We start from the raw sequence: 22,295 nt of genomic DNA, 5'->3' as shown, positions 1-22,295 counted from the left end.
GTTATTGCCAATATGTTTATTTTTTTTGCTGTTCAGATAGCCAACTCAACAATACTCCACTCTTTTCTGACAATTGCTTTTAATTTGTATCCTGTAGGTGAACAGTTCTTGCTTGTCTGAAGTTGGAGAAACGCTGAGTGCGTTGGAGGAGGCAGACTGAGCACTCCTGCATCCAGTTGTCATTATTTGGGTGCGTTGAGTTCACATGGGGATAAATGTGTGAATAGAGCCTCATATGAATTCCCAGTTGCCTTACCAACACTCTTGTTCTGGCACTGGAAATTAGACTCTTCAGTTCTCTATGCTTGGGGCTCTTTGCACCTTACTGTTCACTTTGCTTGACGTGAGTTGGCCCTGTTGCTTTAAGGATGGACTGTAAGCTTGCGAAGGCCATGGAACCCTCTGATGTTTGGGTATCCCAGTATCAATCACACACATTCAGAACAAGGTGAGTTAGCAGAGTTAACAGAGAACATTGTGTATATGGGTGTTGTCTGTGCTTAGTGGACTTAGTGGACGTTATCATGTCTCAGTCAGGTTTCCCACACTGTGAATGAACTTGTGTTGGGTGTTTTCTAAAGCACACGTCTGGCCCGGCTAGGCTCTAGTTTCCTCCAGGTACATGTACTACATGGCCAGCCAACCTTTTTCCGCTTGTAAAATGTTCACTTTGCAGTCTACCTCTGGTCCCTCCGACGAAAAGATGTTGCTGTTTAGGAACCCTACACCCCCCCCTTGAGAGCACTTCACTCCTTTCACTTACCGTTTGGCTCGGTTCAGATGTTAATATCAACCACAGAGCAACATTAACTCATGACAGCTCAAGTAGAACCCCCCTGCGAATTGATCTAGTTGGAACCCAAAAATAAATATTTACGGTATGAAGGTCCTGTTGACTTTTTGTGATTTTACCTTTTCACCCCGGCAACAGCACAACTGCCAAAACAAAGTGAGGGGAAAAAGGTGCAGTGGGCTTGGGGAAGTTGCATTCTGTTTTTTCTCTAAGTGAGTCTTTACGTCTTCAAAACAACTCAGTTTTAATCATTGCAAATGCCATACAGGATAACTTGATTAAACCGCCTGCCTTGATTTGTGTTGTAAGGCCTTGTTAAGTCTTCAGTGAACCTCTGTGCACGCAAGTACTCACTCACACACACACACACACACACACACACACACACACACACACACACACACACACACACACACACACACACACACAGCTCCTCTCCGGTGGTGTGGAGCTAGGTTCCAGGCTGCATTAGGGTGGGTGCAACGCTCTCCACCACACCAGAGTAAATGCATCTGTGTCTTAGGTTTCCCCACAGCTCTTACTGTGGACCAGATGCTCCTTTCACAGGTAGAAAACCCTAGGACCCCCTAGATCCAGCACCTTATTAAAAAAATATTTACCACGGTCCTAAGTTGATTTCATGGCAGCTTAAGGATGTCCTACATTTAACATCAGCATCATGGGAAGGCTTAATTCCAAACAGAGTTTTAGCGAGGTGGGAGCCTGAATTCAAAGCAAGAGTTGGCTCACAGAGCGATCTCAGAATTTCCCCGTCTTAAGCGCGGACGCAAAATCTCAACAGTGAGGGATATATAGGTGGCATTAGATGGCACACGCTGTTCTTTTTTGACAACTTAGTCCAGCGTTTCCCAAACTCGCTTCTCGAGAACCCAAGGGGTGCACATTTTGGTTTTTACCCTAACACTAAACAGCTGATTCAAATGATCAAAAGCGGATGATTAGTTGATTATTTGAATCAGCTGTGTTGTGCTAGGGCAATAAAACAAAACGTGCACCTCTTGGGGTCCAGAGGACCGAGTTTGGGAAACCCCGGCTTAGTCTGTAGCGTTAAACAATGACCTAGCAATCAGAGTGGGAGATAATCGAGTTTCACAGAGAGAGTGCGTGGTAATCGATTCAGTATGTGCCTGGTAATGATCTCGTCTAGACTTAAGCCAAACTGGCACCTTCTACAGCAGCAAAACAAATCAATAATATCACTTATTTGAATTGAAACAGATGTTGATAAACGACAAGTGACTTACTTGACTTATTCAAGAAATACTTGACTTATAGTCATATAATGATGTATAATAGGTTTATAACAGATTAATTAACACATTTGACATTGAGCTTACAACACAAATCCTGTATAAGAAGACATAATTGGAGTGAATTCACCCTGTCGAGCATCAGTCAACAGCCCAATTAGAAATAGACGTTTGGCCGCAGCTGCAGCGTAGACTCACATGCTTTCTCATCCCATGCATGACACACTAAGTGACTCATCAGTGCTGGTTTATGCTGTCTTAATGTGGGCCCATCTATCTAAATAAACACCATGAGGCCTTTCCACCTGAACCAGAGGGATTACTACCCCCAGAGTCCTATCCGACGTGTGTTTACCCCGAACACTACAACACACTCCTCCAACCTCCCTCCCAAACGAGGACCTTTAAATAAGCATGCTTGTTCAGTCGCAGCACGTCTCTCTTCCGAGTGTTTGAACAATGTGCTTTAATTGATCCAAGGTATAATCATTCTCTAAGTCTCTGTAAGAGATTGTCATTATTGGCAGGAGATGCATGTCTGACTGGGTGTGGCTGGGCTTCTTCTGATAGGTGTATTTGAACGTGTCGGAGGACGATTCGTCCGCGCAGCGAGCCAATGGGAGGAGAGCCGGCGGCCATGATGGAGCTCGCCACAGGAGCCAAGCTCGGAAATATTTTAGTCTATGGCATCCAGCTTCATCACTCAAAGGTATGCCCCTTTATATATGCCTGGTCTTACGTCCTCCTGGATTTAGAGTCCCCCTGGAATGCACTTTTCAAAAAACCAAACGAAACACAATGAGAACTGTGCAAGTCCTTGTTCCAGAGTCTTGTCTCCTCATGCATTTGGTCTTGAGGCTAATTGTGCTGTCTGTGTTAGATGTTGTGTGTGTGTGTGTGTGCGCGCGTGTGCTTACATGTGTGTGTGGGTGGAATATAACCTTTTAACCTTTCCATCCAGACACGGATGTTGTGTTTTGTTTTTAATAAAAGAAACATGCAGAGGATAAAGATGTCCTCCAAGTGTGAAAAAGCCATGTTACACTTACACACACATTGGTTCAAGTGTTTGCCCTACCGCATACATACCTCAGCTGTGTCTCATGGGGAGGCTCTGCTCTGGATGGTGTTTGAGGTTCCCCATTGGCCTGTCAAAAGTTCACTGCAGTTGTCAGGGTTGATGTGGTTGACGTGAAATGTGTTTCTGTCGGCATTTACATGATTATATAAATGTGAAACCCTCCTAACACTGGATTAGAGATGGCGGGATATGTGTTACTGAAGTGATTGGATTACTGCTGGCTAGTGGCTATGTTGCGCTCACCCACAACAGTAGGTCGCAATAGCTGGAAAGGATATAGAAAAGCCAGATGTTCTCCCAATAGAAAAGCCCCCCCAAAAAAAAATAATATATATATATATAATGGTTGTAATATTGTTTGTGCAACAATTGATATACATGCCAGTGAGCTTTGTGTTTGTGATACATTGAGCTATTTGGACAAATGACAGCTTCAATTTCTTGGCAGCAATAACACATCACAAACCAATGGCAGTACCGCACTGTTCGGGGCAGATCGAGAGAGGTTTCAACCATCTCTTTTGATTTTAGCCTCGTCAGCATTAGCTAGGAGGAATTGAACCTGAGTAATGGAGTGAAGATGGCTTTCCATTTTCTGGAGTGTCGACAACATGCGGCAGTCATTCTTTAACGTCAACGTGTCATCTAATTAAAACAAGGTGCTCTGTATTCTTTACGGGGAAGCGTGTGGTGCACCTACTTCACATGTGAGTTTGATTGTGCTATCGGATGTTGGGTCTTTGGTCCGCAATTCCCAGCATGCCAGAGTGACTGACCTATGGAGAGTGATGTGCTTAATTAGTCATTCCTGTTCCAGTTTTATGAGAAAATGCTTATCCTTATCAGATAGTGGAATAGCCGACTAAGACCTTGCATAAATCACTGTGATAGGTTTTCTGTTATAATGAGGATAATTCTTCCCAGATGGGCTTATTCATACTTGTCAAAACTCCCTATTTCAGTCCTCCTGGCCTCCAGATATGTACAAATATATCCATGTTAATGCACATCCACAACTTAAACTCATTGCATCTGTGTTATTTCATTTTCATATCACCCAAATGGCTGGACAGTATTTAATGAATTGTAATTTAATACAATATCCCAAAGATACTTAAGGCCCTGTTCAATCAAACATTGTAACTCCGTGACTGGGAAACCTAACCAAGATTGCATGTAGAGTTCCTATACTGTACATGGCATAGTGCAAAGAGCAAACCTTAGGTTACCATTGTGTGAAAACAAATTGAAATGCATCGACCTATGACTATGTTAGCCAAGCACTCACTGACACACATTGACACTGTAATTATAACAAAAATTGAAAGTCAGTGATTGTTTTGTTGTGTGTTTTTCTCTCCAAACGAAATGTTAAATAGCAATATTGTTTTTGGTATGGTAGAATTTCCATGTTGTTTAGAGATGGAATTCTTTACTTAGTCATGTAGAGGGATTCTTGTTGTAAGAACTCGATAAGGATCAGTAAACCCACTCTGGAAAATACAGTCTCAAATATCATATTGAAAACAGTTGTTCTTATTGTTGGAGACTTGTCTGATTTCCCCTTTGACATCTGTAAGTATAGATTTTGTCATGTATCATTTCCTCATATGCCAAGACATTTGGCCATTCTATGGGATTGCTGCAATAATTCCACTGTGGAGAACCTGGGGTGAAATGTCACCCAAGAATCTAATTTAATGTGAGGAGATTTGTTATTTTAAACCTTCACTGACTGGAATGAAACACATTATCTTACTAATGATATACACTACCGGTCAAAAGGTTTAGAACTCCTACTCATTCAAGGGTTATTTTCTACATTGTAGAATAATAGTGAAGACATCAAAACTATGAAATAACACATATGGAATCATGTAGTAACCAAAAAAAGTGTTAAACAAATCAAAATATTTTTTATATTTGAGATTATTCAAATAGCCACCCTTAGCTTTGCACACTCTTGGCATTCTCTCAACCAGTTTCACCTGGAATGCTTTTCCAACAGTCTTGAAGGAGTTCTCACATGCTGAGCACTTCCTTCACTCTGCGGTCCGACTCATCCCAAACCATCTCAATTTGGTTGAGGTCGGTTCATCTGATGCAGCACTCCGTCACTCTCCTTCTTGGTAAAATAGCCCTTACACAGCCTGGAGGTGTGTTGGGTCATTGTCCTGTTGAAAAACAAATGATAGTCCCACTAAGCCCAAACAAGATGAGATATCGTATCACTGCAGAATGCTGTGGTAGCCATGCTGGTTAAGTGTGCCTTGAATTCTAAATAAATCACAGACAGCGTCCCCAGCAAAGCACCCCCACACCATAACGCCACATTCTCCATGCTTTACGGTGGAAAATACACGTGCGAAGATCATCCGTTCACCCACATCGAACCAAAAATCTCAAATTGGACTCCAGACCAAAGGACAAATTTCCACCAGTCTAATGTCCATTGCTCGTGTTTCTTGGCCCAAGCAAGTCTCTTCTTCTTATTGGTGTCCTTTAGTAGTGATTTCTTTGCAGCAATTTCACCACAAAGACCTGATTCACACAGTCTGCTCTGAACAGTTGATGTTGAAATGTGTATGTTACTTGAACTCTGTGAAGCATTTATTTGGGCTGCAATTTCTGAGGTGCAGTTAACTCTAATGAACTTATTCTCTGCAGCAGAAGTAACTCTGGGTCTTCCTTTCCTGTGGCGGTCCTCATGAGAGCCAGTTTCATCATAGCGCTTAATGGTTTTTGCGACTGCACTTTAAGAAACTTTCAAAGTTCTTGAATTTTTCCATATTGACTGACCTTCATGTCTTAAAGTAATGATGGACTATCGTTTCTCTTTGCTTATTTGAGCTGTTCTTGCCAATATGGACTTGGTCTCATATGCATTAACAAGGAAAGACATTCCACAAATGAACTTTTAAGAAGGCACACCTGTTAATTGAAATGCATTCCAGGTGACTACCTCATGAAGCTGGTTGAGAGAATGCCAAGAGTGTGCAAAGCTCTCATCAAGGTTTGGATTTTTATAACGGTATTTGAATGTTTGGTTTGTTAAATATGATACGCCGTGTGTAACGTCCATTTGTATAGTTTACTTGAGTCATCCCTCCACTCTCTCACTCTCCATGCTGCATTCCACACAGACCTGGTCCCACCCAGTCACACAAGGAGCGCATTTGTTGTTGCTTGACCACGAGACACTTTCGTTCAGTCTGCATGGTCAATGCCGCACATGCAACAATGTTGCTGACAATGATGTTGTTTCCACTTTGATCTTAATATAAATCCACAAGCGTTCTATAATTACAATATTAGTTTGTGTTTCTTACATCTGCAAACAACTAGTTTGTATTTTCTTAGCAAGTTAAGCTAAATCGTGTTAGCCACTAATGCTAATCGCTAGTTAGGTGGCTAGCTAACTAGCTAATAAAAGTACTGAGTCAGAGCAAACGTAGCTAGCTAATACAGCCTGATACCAGTGCTGGTGGAGGCCTAAATCAGCATGTTGTTTGTGCAACAGTATCTTCTAAATCAAAGAGGAATAGGCTAAGCATAAATATGTTGGCTACATGAATAAAGATTTAATATAGCCAAAGATTATAGGGTCCCCTAGGAAACACTGAACATCACTTTGGTTCTTACCCTGTCACAATAACTCTTCCGTGGTATTTTCATTCGTTGTCATGTCAAACAACACTGTATTCAAAGTGCCCACCATTATTTATATTCTAACTATAGAATTAGAATAAGCATTCTATTTCCATGATTCCAAAAGTTCACCCAAGTGTTTTGATCTAAATCGCAATTGCAACATTTGGTTAAAAATACAGCCTAGTCATTTTGCCCATATCGTGGCAGTGTGGAAATTATCTGAAATGAGTGTAGGAAATGCAGAAATTGATGGAAATACACAAAATTATTTTAGGTTGAAGTTGAATTGAACAGTAAAAAACAATCAGACTGGAGAAAAACCCTTTGAAATAATGTGGAATATATGTGTTGCCACCATAGGATCACGCACTACTCTTAAAGCAAATGTAGAACTTTTATTCATCAAAAACATCAAATACCGTCAAAAATGTGAAAAATACCCTGATATGATATTTTGGCCATATCGCCCAGCCCTAGTCTGTGCATGAGTTAATGTGACCCCCAAATGACCTGCTTAACAGCATACAGCTCTTGTTCCTCCTTAAATGTTTTCACTTTTGGTGTTAAATGAATGGTTGTTGTCAACCACAGTAAGTAGGGATAGAGAAGAACAATAATGGAGATAATTGAAATGCTTCTGTTATGTATCATACTGGGGGAGTACAAGACACACCCTGACGTCTGTACAGGATAATGGTGAACTGAATGTCTGCGGTTTGAGTTATATTTATCTACAGTGGAATGGATTGCCACATAAGTACACTTTTGCACATATTAATGGCAACTTTAGTAGTATTTTAGCTTTAAAGATGAATAAATGCATGCCATTTTAATTTGAAAAAAAATAGGAATTTCTTCATCCCCCAACTCATTGGCCTTCAGAAAATGTATTTTTGGACCCAAAGCTGATCTACTGAAAGGAGCAATGACTGTGGTTTCATGTTATTCAAGGCAACACCCACAGCTGGAACGCAGCGTGGCAGAACCATTCCTATGTTTACCTAAGGTAAAGATTTCTCCCAAGCTGAACAAATGGAGTCATGGACAATGAACTGCCGCCTTTGTGGAAAGATCTGTGATCAAAGCACCTCCACAGACCTGTTGCGGTGGTGTTATTCAACCTGACCAAAGATGCACACCTGACATGTGTGCCATGATGTGTGAACACTGAACACTCAGACCATTTAAGCCGTTGGCTGAAGTTGTCGGTGGTGAGAGTTGGGAGACGCTCTAGTGCAGTAAACCGATCTGACGGTGTGAAAACTATGATCGTATCCCCTATCAATGGCTGCCGCGGCGATAGGAAGTGTCACCGGATCCCCCCCCAGTCCAGGGTCCTGGCAACCTGTCACCGCATGAAAAGAGGGATGTCACAGTGATATATGGGCGCTCTAATTCCTGCAGTGAGAGCCCTGATGTTTACCCACTCCGCGTTTCCTTCTCCTCAAACCAGACCAGGAATACCTTAAACCTGAGAAGAGATTAGCCTCTGGAAAAGAAGAAAAAAAGAAAGAGAAAAACGAGAGTAAGAAAAAGGGAAGGCTTTATAGGTCTATTCTCTTCCCTGTTTAGGTCCACCGTCCGCATGGCAGGCAGGCGAAACTGTACACCCTTCTCATAGTCTTACCTGGACGTGCACCCACGCCGAGGTCACAGGGGATCATGGGAGAGCAGGGACGACCTCCGCCACTGCGGTCTCGGGCACGCTCCCAATCACTCTCAGCCACAGCTCAACAGTTGTCCTGGGCTAAGATGCCACGTGTATTTGTGTTAACTAAGATAGGTTATAGACCTTGAGTAGCGCACCCTTCAAGAGTACTTCCATATGAGGTGGCAGGTAGCCGATCTGATAAGGTGAAAAATCTGTCGATCTGCCCTTGAGCAAGGCACTTAATTGCTTCACACCCAAATTGCTCCAGGGTCACCATGAATAATTGCTGAACCCTGGCCGTGACCCCACTTCCATTTCAAACCTCACACTTGTACTGGTTACCTACTTGTACATGCAGTGAAACAGGACAAATGTAAGCACTATTTTACCTTTGTTAGAAAAGGACCCACACTGACATGGTGAGAATGCAAGGAATAAGGACAACTGTAATTAAAACAGTAATTAAAATACATGTGATTAGTTCGCTTTGTTGATTTGAAATCTGTCATGTACCAGGGTTTGGAAAAAGTGTACTGTATAATTTGAGGCACTGCATAGGAAAAGTGCATGGCTGAACGAACCATAGATAAAGTGAATCAAGTGCTTGCAAAAACTCAACCCCAATGTGAAAGCTGTTTTGTGTTACTTCAATAACATATCCGACAGCGCTGACAGATTTGGCCAGTCTTCTGTAGATCTTCTAATGTTTAGCATCACATTTATGTTCCAATATGCAGCTGCTCGTTCACACACTATTTTCCCCTGTCATAAGTCTAATTAGTTCTCTTTGTTTTCTCATAATGATGCCTGTTAGTCTTATGGTGGAGCCCTGTGGAAACCGAGATAAGAAACCCCCTGGTTGAGTCTCAAATGGCACCCTTTCCTCTATGTAGTGCACTACTTTTGAACCAGGGCCCATAGGGCCTTGGGTAGATGTGGACCCAGGCGACTTGCAGGATATCAAGCCTGATCTTTTGTGCCCAGAGTGCACCAGATGTGTGTTGGTATGTGTGAAACTCAACCGCAGGAGTTTGGCTAGGGAGGACTTAGACATACCAAAAGCACTGTTTACTCAGCTTTGATTTGGTCGATTAAAAAGACCAGCAATGGGTTCTCTCACTCTCAGTGATAAGACTTGACTTAGACTCTACACGTCCCAATCGGGGAAACGGCATTCCAACTACGGGAACTATTACAAACAAAAGGATATGTTCTTATAATGGATTAATACATTCCAGGTCTCTCTAAATGAGTTTGTAAACATATACTCAGGCAAAGAACTCCAAAGTGTATTCATATGTGAATTTATTTTACCGCTCTGTGTACTGTGACCACCCACAGTATTGACCACCCACGGTATTGACCACCCACAGTATTGACCACCCACAGACTTGACCACCCACGGTATTGACCACCCACGGTATTGACCACCCACGGTATTGACCACCCACGGTATTGACCACCCATGGTATTGACCACCCACGGTATTGACCACCCACGGTATTGACCACCCACAGTATTGACCACCCACAGTATTGACCACCCACAGTATTGACCACCCACGGTATTGGCGGGTAGAGTTAACACGTCTTTATTTTTATTGGACCTTTATTTAACCTGGTAGGCCAGTTGAGAACAAGTTCTCATTTACAACTGCGACCTGGCCAAGATAAAGCAAAGCAGTGCGACAAAAACAACAACACAGTTACACATGGGACAAACAAACGTACACTCAATAACATAATAGAAAAATCTGTATACAGTGTGTGCAAATAAAGTAAGGAGTTAAGGCAATAAATAGGCCAATAGTGGCGAAGTAATTACAATTTAGCAATTTACACTGGAGTGATATATGTGCAGATGATGATGTGCCAGTAGAAATACTGGTGTGCAAAAGAGCAGAAAAACAAAAACAATATGGGGATGTGGTAGGTAGTTGGTTGGATGGGCTATTTACAGATGGGCTGTGTACAGCTGCAGCGATCGGTAAGTTGTTCTGACAGCTGACGCTTAAAGTTAGTGAGGGAGATATAAGTCTCCAACTTCAGTGATTTTTGCAATTCGTTCCAGTCATTGGCAGCAGAGAACTGGAAGGAACGGCGGCCAAAGGAGGTGTTGGCTTTGGGGATGACCAGTGAGCTGAGATAAGGCGGAGCTATACCTAGCAAAGACTTAAGATGACCTGGAGCCAGTGGGTTTGGCGATGAGTATGTAGCGAGGACCAGCCAACGAGAGCATACAGGTCGCAGTGGTGGGTAGTATATGGGGCTTTGGTGACAAAACGGATGGCACTGTGATAGACTACATCCAATTTGCTGAGTAGAGTGTTGGAGGCTAATTTGTAAATGACATCGCCGAAGTCGAGGATCGGTAGGATAGTCCGTTTTACGAGGGTAAGTTTGGCAGCATGAGTGAAGGAGGCTTTGTTGCGAAGTAGGAAGCCAATTCTAGATTTAACTTTGGATTGGAGATGCTTAATATGAGTCTGGAAGGAGAGTTTACAGTCTAGCCAGACACCTAGGTATTATAGTTTATAATGTTATAAGAGACATAGTACTGGAAGGATTACGCTTTTGCTTACAGGCTCTTTTTAAGGCTACTTTGAGTAGTGTTAACCCTTCAGATGTGTGCCTGTGTCTACATTGGGGGGGAAGGCCTCACTGTGATATGGTATAGTGTGTTTTGGGCTGTGGAAAATCCTCACAGTAAACCTTGAGTGTGATTACAATGTTAGAACATCATTACCTACAGATACAATTATTGGTATTTTTAGTGAAGTGTTTTGATATCAATTGCACGGCCCATTGCTTGCCCACTCAGTCTTACGCTCATCGTCTGGTAGGCCGCACGGCCTGCATATCCCCTCGTTGTTTAGTCTGTGAGATGCGGTTGTTTTGACAGAAGTGTAGAAACACATTGTTGCACCGGTGTTTGTATGCCTGGCTTATGGGAGATATGTCTGCGATTACATTCTACCTCCGTGTTTGGAGTGGAAGTGAGGACACTAAGCCGTGACCAGGATGTACTGGGTTTAAGTCCAGGGTGTGTCATGTCTGGGATGTCTGGGGTTGTCAGTGAGCAAAATACCAGTACCTGTCTTTGACCTGAGATGTCCTACGATACAGACTGTGTCATGTTTATCTGTAATGTGTGGACTCTACTATGATAACTAAATGAGGTGTGTGTGTGTGTGTGTGTGTGTGTGTGTGTGTGTGTGTGTGTGTGTGTGTGTGTGTGTGTGTGTGTGTGTGTGTGTGTGTGTGTGTGTGTGTGTGAGTTTCGTATGTCCCAGTGCGTACGTCCTCCCCATGTCTTCATGCCTCTATGACTGAAGAGTCATTGTCCTGGTTACTGTTAGAGGTATGTCTGCCGGTGGGCCAAATTCAAGTCATCACTCACTAGAGCTTGTTGAAATAACACAGCATTCATTCTGAAAAGACCCTCTGGAAACACAAACTTCCTTTATTTTCTTTGCTGAAATGCTCTGTGTCCCATTTTGACTGGGTTTGTTGTTTGGTTAGTCAAAGGGAAGTCTATACATGCTGTAGTTGTCAGGATATTTTGGAAACTCACTTTGAAAGGGGTTTCTCACTGTACTGTGAGCGGTTTGTGCAACAACAATTGTCGTGTCAATGGGGTCTAAGAAGCAGCTATGTATCAATACAAGTGCGGTTTTCCTTGGCTGGAAAGTCTGAGGAGACTCACAAAAGTTCCACACAAATGGAGGAGGATAAACATCGGCACACTTAAGCATTCTCATACGATACGTGTCCTTTTCAAATGAAGTGCAGCAGAATGGGAGGGACAAGGTCATCCCAAATACAGACATTCTGGCACCTTGCCAAGTTCAACGCCTCACCCTAAAATCATTGACCAGCGGCCTGTCACATTTTCTCACTTCCAGACCCTTTGGCCTGAACCCCTAATCCCAAGTCAATGCTTTAACTGTTGGGTCCTCCTAACTTAGCATGGCCCAAGCAGTAGCCTTGTAGGCTGTACTTTGGATAAAGTTACCCCAAATCTTGGGTGTTAGGTTTGGGCTCATATCAAGTCTCTGAACCGGACATTAACCAGACCTGCTATCCCCCTCTGTCTGTTTGGCCCCTAGTGACCGCCTCCCCCTAGAATGAGAGTGGTGGGGGCCGTAGGTCCTCAATACCCACAAAAGTACATGCTGGCAGTAGGCTGAAACACAATCCTTTTAAACCAATGGGACTCACCTCATCGGTCATTTGGGGAGAGCTTCTTTTACTACTTTTTCTTATTTCAGCCTACTACTTTAGACCATAATAAAAAATAAGCTAATTTTCAGCGGTTTTTTAGCAAGGAGGGAGCCGCTCATGGAAGAGTTTGAAACTGCCCACAGAAACTGATACTGCCCTCGTGGCTAACGGTACATGTAGAGAAAAAGAATGACAGTACGTCCCAAACATTTGTCGTACATTTGTCTCAATAGGCCGTTTGACCGATTTCTCTGCTGGGTAGTGTGATTCTAACAGCTCTTTGCAGTGCACTTGGCCCGGCGCTACTGAAAGCTTTTCCATGAGCTGTTTTTACTGAGGACTCCAGCTCCATTGGCAATCCATGAAGGGAACAGAAGTGGGAGCCCTCGGTAGCTAGTCCTCAGGGCTTGAGATCTCAAAATGACAGAGGCGTGCAAATTGTCACTGTTAAAACTCCTAATTGCTAAAAACCCAAAGCTTCAAAGAGCCCCTTCATGTATGGCGGTGGACTGCTATACACAGCTCTGCTTCCATGATGGAAAGGTTGATCCCATCTGTGGCATTTAAAAGTAAAGTTAGCTAGTATGCAGAGGATTGCTTATTGTGTGGTCTGCTGATGTTTTCTCCTCTTTCAAAGACATATAGTTTTACTCCTGTCAAAATCCTCCTCTTAAACGGTATGCAAAAATAGACTCTGTAATGATTTGAAGTTCCATTCTGGAAACGTGTGGTTTCAGTTTGGAATAACGAGGCTAGTGTGTGCGTGCGAGAGAGCATTTGTGTTTATCCCATATGTCACTAACTTTTGATACCTATTCTAAGTTCATTTGTCGATGCACTTTTAAGTGAACACATCCATGTAGAAAGGGCGTGTATTGGGTACTAAAATATGAGATGTGGATGATTGATGTAGAGGAGTAACTTCTATATGCGTATAACTGTGTGTTCTGCTCTTGGATTACATATGGCATATGCTGTATGACTTGTGACACTTTTCCCACTAATATGTACAAATGATGGACTTTTGTCAGGGAGATTTTCTAGATGAAAGGCGATGAGAAAATGATCAAATGGAAAGTGAGGTTACCCCGTGTCTAATATTGGTGAAATATATTCCATTATCAAAGTGTTCTGTGGTTTTAGTCTAGTGCTGCATTTGTCAAGCTCATTTGGGTTCATTTCATATTTCTAAGTTAATATGATATGTCCCAAAAATGCACCTACCCTTGTTGTGAGAGCACCAGGTCTCAGATACATGTGTAGGGACTTTTTTCATTGTATCCCACAACACAGGTGGGCACTATACCTGGTGTGTATACATATTTATTGATACACATATTTAGAGCAGGCATTTGACAAGCATCGATTACAATGCAATCATTACATTTATGCTGTTTCAGCCAATCAGCATCCAGAATCCAAACTACCTGTTTTATAATACTTACTTTTACTCCAAGTCAGGTGTTTTTCTATTCCACATGTCTCAGCACTCCTCTATGCCTCAGAGACACTGTAGGCCTCTTTGTGTGTGGTGTTGCACACCAACCAACTGTTTTCCCTATCCATATTAAACCTCTGGAAGACATGGTGAGACTGAGAGCCAATGGAAAACCACCTCGGCCCTGGAGGACATGTTATTGGGTCTGACTAGACTACTTGGTGCTAGAGACATGGAGAAATGAAAATCCTCCCTCGTTTCAGATTCCTTCTATCTCAGCAAGTGAATCAAATCAAATGTTATTCGTCTCATGCTTCGTAAACAACAGGTGTAGACTAACAGTGAAATGCTTCCTTACTGACCCTTCCGAATAGAAATAGTGACACAAGGAATAAATACACAGTGAATAGCAATTACGAGTAAAAATAACATGGCTATATACAGGGAGCAGAAAATAACATGGCTACATACAAGGAGTAGAAAATAACATGGCTATATACAGGGAGTAGATAATAACATGGCTATACACAGGGAGTAGAAAATAACATGGCTATATACAGGGAGTAGATAATAACATGGCTATACACAGGGAGTAGAAAATAACATGGCTATATACAGGGAGTAGATAATAACATGGCTATACACAGGGAGTAGATAATAACATGGCTATACACAGGGAGTAGAAATAACATGGCTATATACAGGGAGTAGAAAATAACATGGCTATACACAGGGAGTAGATAATAACATGGCTATACACAGGGAGTAGAAAATAACATGGCTATACACAGGGAGTAGAAAATAACATGGCTATACACAGGGAGTAGATAATAACATGGCTATACACAGGGAGTAGATAATAACATGGCTATATAAAGGGAGTAGAAAATAACATGGCTATATACAGGGAGTAGATAATAACATGGCTATACACCGGGAGTAGAAAATAGCATGGCTATATACAGGGAGTAGGAAATAACATGGCTATACACAGGGAGTAGATAATAACATGGCTATACACAGGGAGTAGATAATAACATGGCTATACACAGGGAGTAGATAATAACATGGCTATACACAGGGAGTAGAAAATAACATGGCTATACACAGGGAGTAGAAAATAACATGGCTATACACAGGGAGTAGATAATAACATGGCTATACACAGGGAGTAGATAATAACATGGCTATACACAGGGAGTAGAAAATAACATGGCTATATACAGGGAGTAGATAATAACATGGCTATACACAGGGAGTAGATCATAACATGGCTATATACAGGGAGTAGAAAATAACATGGCTATACACAGGGAGTATAAAATAACATGGCTATATACAGGGAGTAGAAAATAACATGGCTATACACAGGGAGTAGATCATAACATGGCTATATACAGGGAGTAGAAAATAACATGGCTATACACAGGGAGTAGATAATAACATGGCTATACACAGGGAGTAGATAATAACATGGCTATACACAGGGAGTAGAAAATAACATGGCTATATACAGGGAGTAGATAATAACATGGCTATACACAGGGAGTAGATAATAACATGGCTATACACAGGGAGTAGATAATAACATGGCTATACACAGGGAGTAGATAATAACATGGCTATATACAGGGAGTAGTAATAACATGGCTATATACAGGGAGTAGATAATAACATGGCTATACACAAGTAGAAAATAACATGGCTATACACAGGGAGTAGAAAACAACATGGCTATATACAGGGAGTAGGAAATAACATGGCTATACACAAGTAGAAAATAACATGGCTATACACAGGGACTAACTGGTGAGTGTGCGTGTGTGTCTTGAGTGCATGTGTTCGTAACAATGGGCCAGATAGGGCCTCATTAGTGAGAGGAGTTTATGGATCCTGGAGCACCAGCAGTGGAAAGAAGAGAAGAGGGGAGCACTGAACAGACAGAGACTCTGCCAATGACAGAAAAGTTTAGTGGGTGAGCTAGGGTCAGGAGAGGTACCCGCCATGTCTGTCAAGCCCATCCAGAGTAATTTGAGTGAGCTGCGGTTCCTTGAGTGAACTGACATTATTTATGCCTCGGTTTCCTCTTTCTGTCATCGGATAGGCCTAGATTTCAATTTGAAACCATTTAAACAGTGCATTCAGAAAGTATTCAGACCCCTTCACTTTTTCCACATGTTGTTACGTTACAGCCTTATTCTAAAATGGATTAAATAGTTTTTTTCCCCTCATCAATCTACAGACAATACCTCATAATGACAAAGCAAAAACAGGTTTTTAGACTTTTTTGCAAATTTATTACAAATAAAATCTGAAATAAAACATTTACTAAAGTATTCAGACCCTTTACTCAGTACTTTGTTGAAGCACCTTTGGCAGCGATTACAGTCTCGAGTCTCCTTGGGTATGACGCTACAAGCTTGGCACACCTGTATTTGGGGAGTTTCTCCCATTCTTCTCTGCAGATCCTCTCAAGCTCTGTCAGGTTGGATGGGGAGTATCGCTGCACAGCTATTTTCAGGTCTCTCCAGACATGTTAGATCGGGTTCAAGTCCGGGCTCTGGCTTGGCCACTCAAGGACATTCAGAGACTTGTCCCGAAGCCACTCCTGCGTTGTCTTGACTGTGTGTTTAGGGTTGTTGTCCTGTTGGAAGGTGAACCTTCCCCCCCAGTCTGAGGTCCTGGGCCCTCTGGAGCAGGTTTTCATCAAGGATCTCTCTATACTTTGCTCCATTCATCTTTCACTCGGTCTAGTCTGGTCTCCCAGTCCCTGCCGCTGAAAAACATCCCCACAGCATGATGCTGCCCCCACCATGCTTCACCGTAGGGATGGTGCCAGGTTTCCTCCAGACGTGACGCTTGGCATTCAGGCCAAAGAGTTAAATATTGGTTTCATCAGACCAGAGAACCTTGTTTCTCATGGTCTGAGAGTCCTTTAGGTGCGTTTTGGCAAACTCCAAGCGGGCTGTCGTGCCTTTTACTGAGGAGTGGCTTTCGTCTGGCCATTCTACCATAAAGGCCTGATTGGTGGAGTGCTGCAGAGATGGTTATCCTCCTGGAAGGTACTCCCATCTCCACAGAGGAACTCTGGAACTCCGAGTGACCATCGAGCCAGGTTGACCATCGGGTTCTTGGTCACCTCCCTGACCAGGCCCTTCTCCCCCGATTGCTCAAGTTGGCGACAGCCAGCAATCGTTGTGTCCACTCAAAGCTGTAGTGACTTCAAAGGGACTCAATTCTTGCTCATGTACCAGAGAGCGACTAGTTGATTTAATAATGCGTTGTTATGAAGTATGATTCATATTTTAAAGGCATGTATTTTCCAAGTGGAAATAATTCAACGCAAAGGCTTAGACGGGGCTTAAAACGTTGATCCTCCTTGGTGATCTCCAGTTGCTTTCTCTCGATTCCTCTCTTTTTATTCCTTTCTTTTTTATTTTCCAGCCGTTAGGCTTGTCATGCTGCGCTCATAACCAAACAGACCTCGTTAAGGGGAGTGATCATTAGCTTGGTGGTTAGGAGGGCTGAGATTGTAGCTGTCTCAAATGAGCCCAAGACATGGCCCTATACTCTTAAAGCTTTCCCAGACTTTCCCTTAGACAATGCACTTGGGTGGTAAATAATGGACGAATGAACATGTTCATAACATTTATCATCCTCATAGTTCACTAATGCCTCAAACACATGGAACATTCTGGAATCGATTCCGTGTGATGAACTGATTGCCATGGCCTTTGTCAATAAGTTATTTTTCTGAATTAGATTGAAGACAGTATGCAAGAGAGAAAAAAGAAAGAATGTATTGGTCATTACTTATGGTGCAAATAAAGGGGACGAGTTGCAATCAGATTTCCTAGAATGCTTTGATTTCTCGCAAAGCTTTGCCTCCCAGCCTCTGACAAACCAACGTGTATTTCTGTAATGGAGGAATATCCAGTCAACGTTAGGGTAAAAGAGTGCATTTGCTGCCATATTCTGTTGACTGTTCACAGATGTATTGGCCCCCATCCTCATTGCCCAACCTGGTCTCAGAGCATTTCATATTATTCTGTATGTAATTCTGAGACACTCCATTTAGTATGTTATGTTATGTTTCGTATGGTATGAATTAATTGGTAGATGTCCATCATCCATTTCGTATGGTATGTCACGAATTACAATTCGTATTATATATTACACATTTTTCTAAATGTACAATAGGTTACGAATTTGCAAAACGTATGATATGTTACGAATTCTAACTAGGTGGCTACTGTAGCTAGCTGGCTAACTTTGGATAGATAGGCTAGGGGTTAGGGTTAAGTTTAGGAGTTAGGTTAAAGGGTTAAGGTTAGGGTTAGGGGAAGGGTTAAAAGGGTTAAGCTTAGGGAAAGAATTAGCTAAAATGGTTAGGGGAAGGGTTAGCTAACATGCTAATTAGTAGCTAAAATGATGAGATTCGGACTCCCAACTTTTGGGTTGCTAGGCGTTCGCGTTATATCCCCCATCCTCCCTGACCAACCACCCTACTTTAGCTTTTGCCTTAAGTAACCATCTGTCTTATGTAACCATACCAAACGTAACATATCTTACGAATTTGAGTCCCACGGAACTACGTTTACTATGTTACGTCTAGTCTATGATACTAGGCTGCATTGTCAAGTACTAGTAATTAAAGGGGTACTTCAGGATTTGGGCAATGAAGCCCTTTATCTACTTCCCCAGAGTCAGATCAACTCATGGATACCATTTTTATGTCTGCATGCATTTTGATGGAAGTTGCTAACTAGCGTTAGCGTAATGATTGGTCGTCTATGGTAACTGCTAGCATGCTAGTAGATACCATAGACCTCCAGTCATTGCGCAAATGCTAGTTAGCATTGGCGTGCGAAATTGCCTCCAACTTCCTTCATACTGGAAGCAGAGACATAAAAATGGTATCCATGAGTTCATCTGACTCTGGGGAAGTAGATAAAGTGCTTAATTGCCAAAATCCCGAAGTATCCCTTTAAGTAAAAGAACAATGACGTTGGTACATCTTAAAGAAAAACAGGAGAGACACATTTTTTTCCATTCCCTGAGCTTTTCTGATTTCTTAAAACCAGGGCCAAATGTAAATAGAAAAACATAATAGGCAAACACAGGAAAAGCTGAAATGAAATACTCCTGGAGCCTGCTCAAAGCTACCATATTTTGACTCCATTTTGACTTTGTGTTGCTTTAATCAATAGATTATTGCTGATCCGTCTAGCAGCAGTTGTAGCCTTGGATCCCCCCTTGGTGTGGAAAATGCTTGTCATCTGGCTCCCCAACACTGGTTCTGATTAGGGAGTTACTCCAGGAGTTCTGGATCCCAGTGCTCAGGCACATTTACCACGGTCAGGCCTGATTCCACGCTCACCGCTCTGAACGCTCTCACACCTTAGGTCTGGTCACTGATAACGTTTCATCTGAATAATAGCCAGGAGGGGCTGAATTAGAAATGTTTCTATTATAATTTTACACAATGAAATTAAGCAGCAATCCAATTCCACGTCATTCCACTGGGAGATGAGTGTAAAGACTAACTCCTTGTGACTCTGAGGCTGTCCTAATATGGACACCGTAGCAATAGATTAAGCACTATAGGTTCACAAACGAGTAGTCACTCTAACAATCATTCAAATAAATTCAAACGTGGAGAACGTCTTTAATGAAATCTCATTTCATCACAGTTTCCAATGCTTCGTGACTAGGCTGATATTCAAACCCATGAGGTCCAATGTGAAATTGACCAGGCTGAGAATAGAGTAGAGTACATGTCAAGAGATCCCCTCAGATCTCAGATCAGTGGTGGAACAGGACGGCAGCACCATAGTTTTCTAAACACTGCTGTGTCTGAAAGACAGAAACCAGCCCTATCCCAATGCTGAGGACTCATCAAGCAAGTACTAACCCAAACCGGGAGTCACTCACTGATGTCAGGAATGGAGAAGGGAGTGAAACAATGATTATGAAAGGCATTCGCAGCCTGGAAAAAACACACAAGGCACAGAGGAATCACGAAAGCAAACGACCACAACAGTAGAGTCTGCCTTTAAAAGCAGTGGGACCCTAGCCTGTTAGATCAGACACACACACACACACACATTCCGTCTGTAGTTGAACGTGTGGTTTGCTGCAGATCTGTCCAATATCATGCACTGTAAACTGTAAAGAATGCCCTCGCTCGGGCTTACGACTGCAGCGGGACCTGTGATTCACAAACGCACATTTGAAAAAAATCATATAGAGGTTTAATTTTGAAGTTCTCCCATTTCAAATTGCTTCCGTCTGTTGATTGAACTCGCTATCGAATCACATGTGGGCAACGATCATTTCCCCACCCCCCCTGCAAATGGGAATTCTTAGCAAAATTCGATTTAGGAGAATTCAGATGCTTGTTTGGCTGATTTTACGGACATGCGCTAGGCATTACAACACCGGAGAACGTGAGAAGGGCTGCTTTTCCAGGGAGGAATTCTCCTAAGAGACAATGGACTCGACATGGGAGGTTCTGTGTAAGACACGGTATCTGTCAATCACAAGGCTTCTGGTGTGATCCCAGCAGGTTGTGTGCGTGTGTCTGAACATCGATGGGTATACTCGGTGGATTGTACTGTTTTTGTCTGTTCTAAAGGAGCTCAAAGAGCTGTGTATTGTATTTGAACAGTCAAATGTGTGCGAAGGAGATCCTCCCCACTGTGATTGGTCTGATAGATCAGGATATGCAGCAGCACAGTATGTCTGTCTGTGGATCAGATTATGCAGACGATCCAAACATCATCTCTCTGTGTGTCTGTATGCACTGAGGATCCTAACAGTGTCTCTCTGTATGTATGTGCATGCTGCAGGAAGCTACACTTTGAGGGCGGTCAGTGGAGAGGGTGGCCCAGATGTTATGTGCTCTGATCCGGGACAGAAGCCCCGCCCTTACAGGACAGCTGCTCCAGGCGTGAGCCAACCCGGAAGAGCAGACCACTTCGTCCAGCCTTGCCTTGGACCACCCTTATCACTACCCACCTACGGCTTTGCCACAAGGTGTGTGTTTGAGAAACACTGCGAGCCTTCAAACTCTGTGTATGACATGAACTGCACTAGAAAAAGGAACAGTGTGATGGATAGGGAAGAGTTTAACATGAGACAGGGGTGTATATATGGAGACAGTTCGCTTTGCAAGTGTGTGAGACTGTCTATAGTCCTATGGTCTGAGACTTCAAACAGTACTGTGTTTCATTCACACGAAGAAATACTACAGTTTACTATAGAATACTACAGTACTTACTAAATAATTCTGTAGTAAACTGTAGTTTAATATACTACACACTAGTATCCCTCAATCATGTGATGTACTTACTGTAGAATGTTGCAGAATACTATAGTAAATACTACAGTAATGTCCGCAAAAACACAACAGTAAATACTACAGTATACTACTATCTTCAAAAACATTACATTAATTACTATAATATATACTCGTTTTCTATTACTACAGTATTTATACTATAGTTAACTGTAAATACTACAGATTCCAACAGTATACTACAGTAAACACTACAGTAAAGTCTGCAAAAACACTACACTTAATACTATAGTATATATAACATAATATGCTATAGTTTTTTTTATGTGGAATGGTGTCTAGATCACTGGATAAAGGTGCTGCTGAATGGAGGAGAGGAGTTGACATTACTGTATACATGTGTGATTTTGTACTGCCATGTTTGAGTGGAGGTATAAAATGAGTGGCACATTGAAATGTTATTAAAATATTGCTTTCAATAAAATGACTTTTCTTTTCATTGTAGCCATCACATAAATTGTCTTTGTTTTGATTATGCTATGACCGCAACATTGTGGGGTTCGCAGACCACCTCGGACATCTCCCGTCGGTTTCAGTACTGTATTGACCGTTTTGTAGAGAATCTCCCTATGGCATTACAATGACACAATCCCGACGGTTACATATTCCATTCAAACGGATACAGTAGCACAGACCTTACATCAGTGTTCCTGGTAAATATACAGAACATGATAGGGACAAGTGTAATTGCTTTGTCTGAGACCCCACACATCAGTTGAGCCCATAATGAAGCAGCTTAGTCCTATTGAAGCTCCAGCTTCCTCACAGTAACTCCCTGGAGCTGTATGGACTAATCATACACAGTAAGAGGGAGCCCAGGGCAATAG

The 22,295-nt window shown here is 42.3% G+C and overlaps 1 protein-coding gene across 1 annotated transcript in view; it reads left to right on the top strand.

The window, feature by feature from the left end:
- The window catches only part of LOC106582287 (D-ribitol-5-phosphate cytidylyltransferase), a 36,217-nt gene extending 14,298 nt beyond the window's left edge, over positions 1–21,919 (top strand). Inside the window, exons 8-10 of the mRNA XM_045703523.1 lie at positions 98–190; positions 2,635–2,773; positions 20,960–21,919. Of these exons, the coding sequence (XP_045559479.1) occupies positions 98–120 (23 nt within the window). The 3' untranslated portion in view covers positions 121–190; positions 2,635–2,773; positions 20,960–21,919. The remainder of the gene's footprint in view (positions 1–97; positions 191–2,634; positions 2,774–20,959) is intronic.
- The last annotated feature ends 376 nt before the right edge of the window (positions 21,920–22,295 follow it).

Source organism: Salmo salar, chromosome ssa02 (assembly GCF_905237065.1).
Source record: "Salmo salar chromosome ssa02, Ssal_v3.1, whole genome shotgun sequence".
NCBI classification, from domain to species: domain Eukaryota; kingdom Metazoa; phylum Chordata; class Actinopteri; order Salmoniformes; family Salmonidae; genus Salmo; species Salmo salar.
This window is presented reverse-complemented; position numbering and strand designations above follow the sequence as displayed.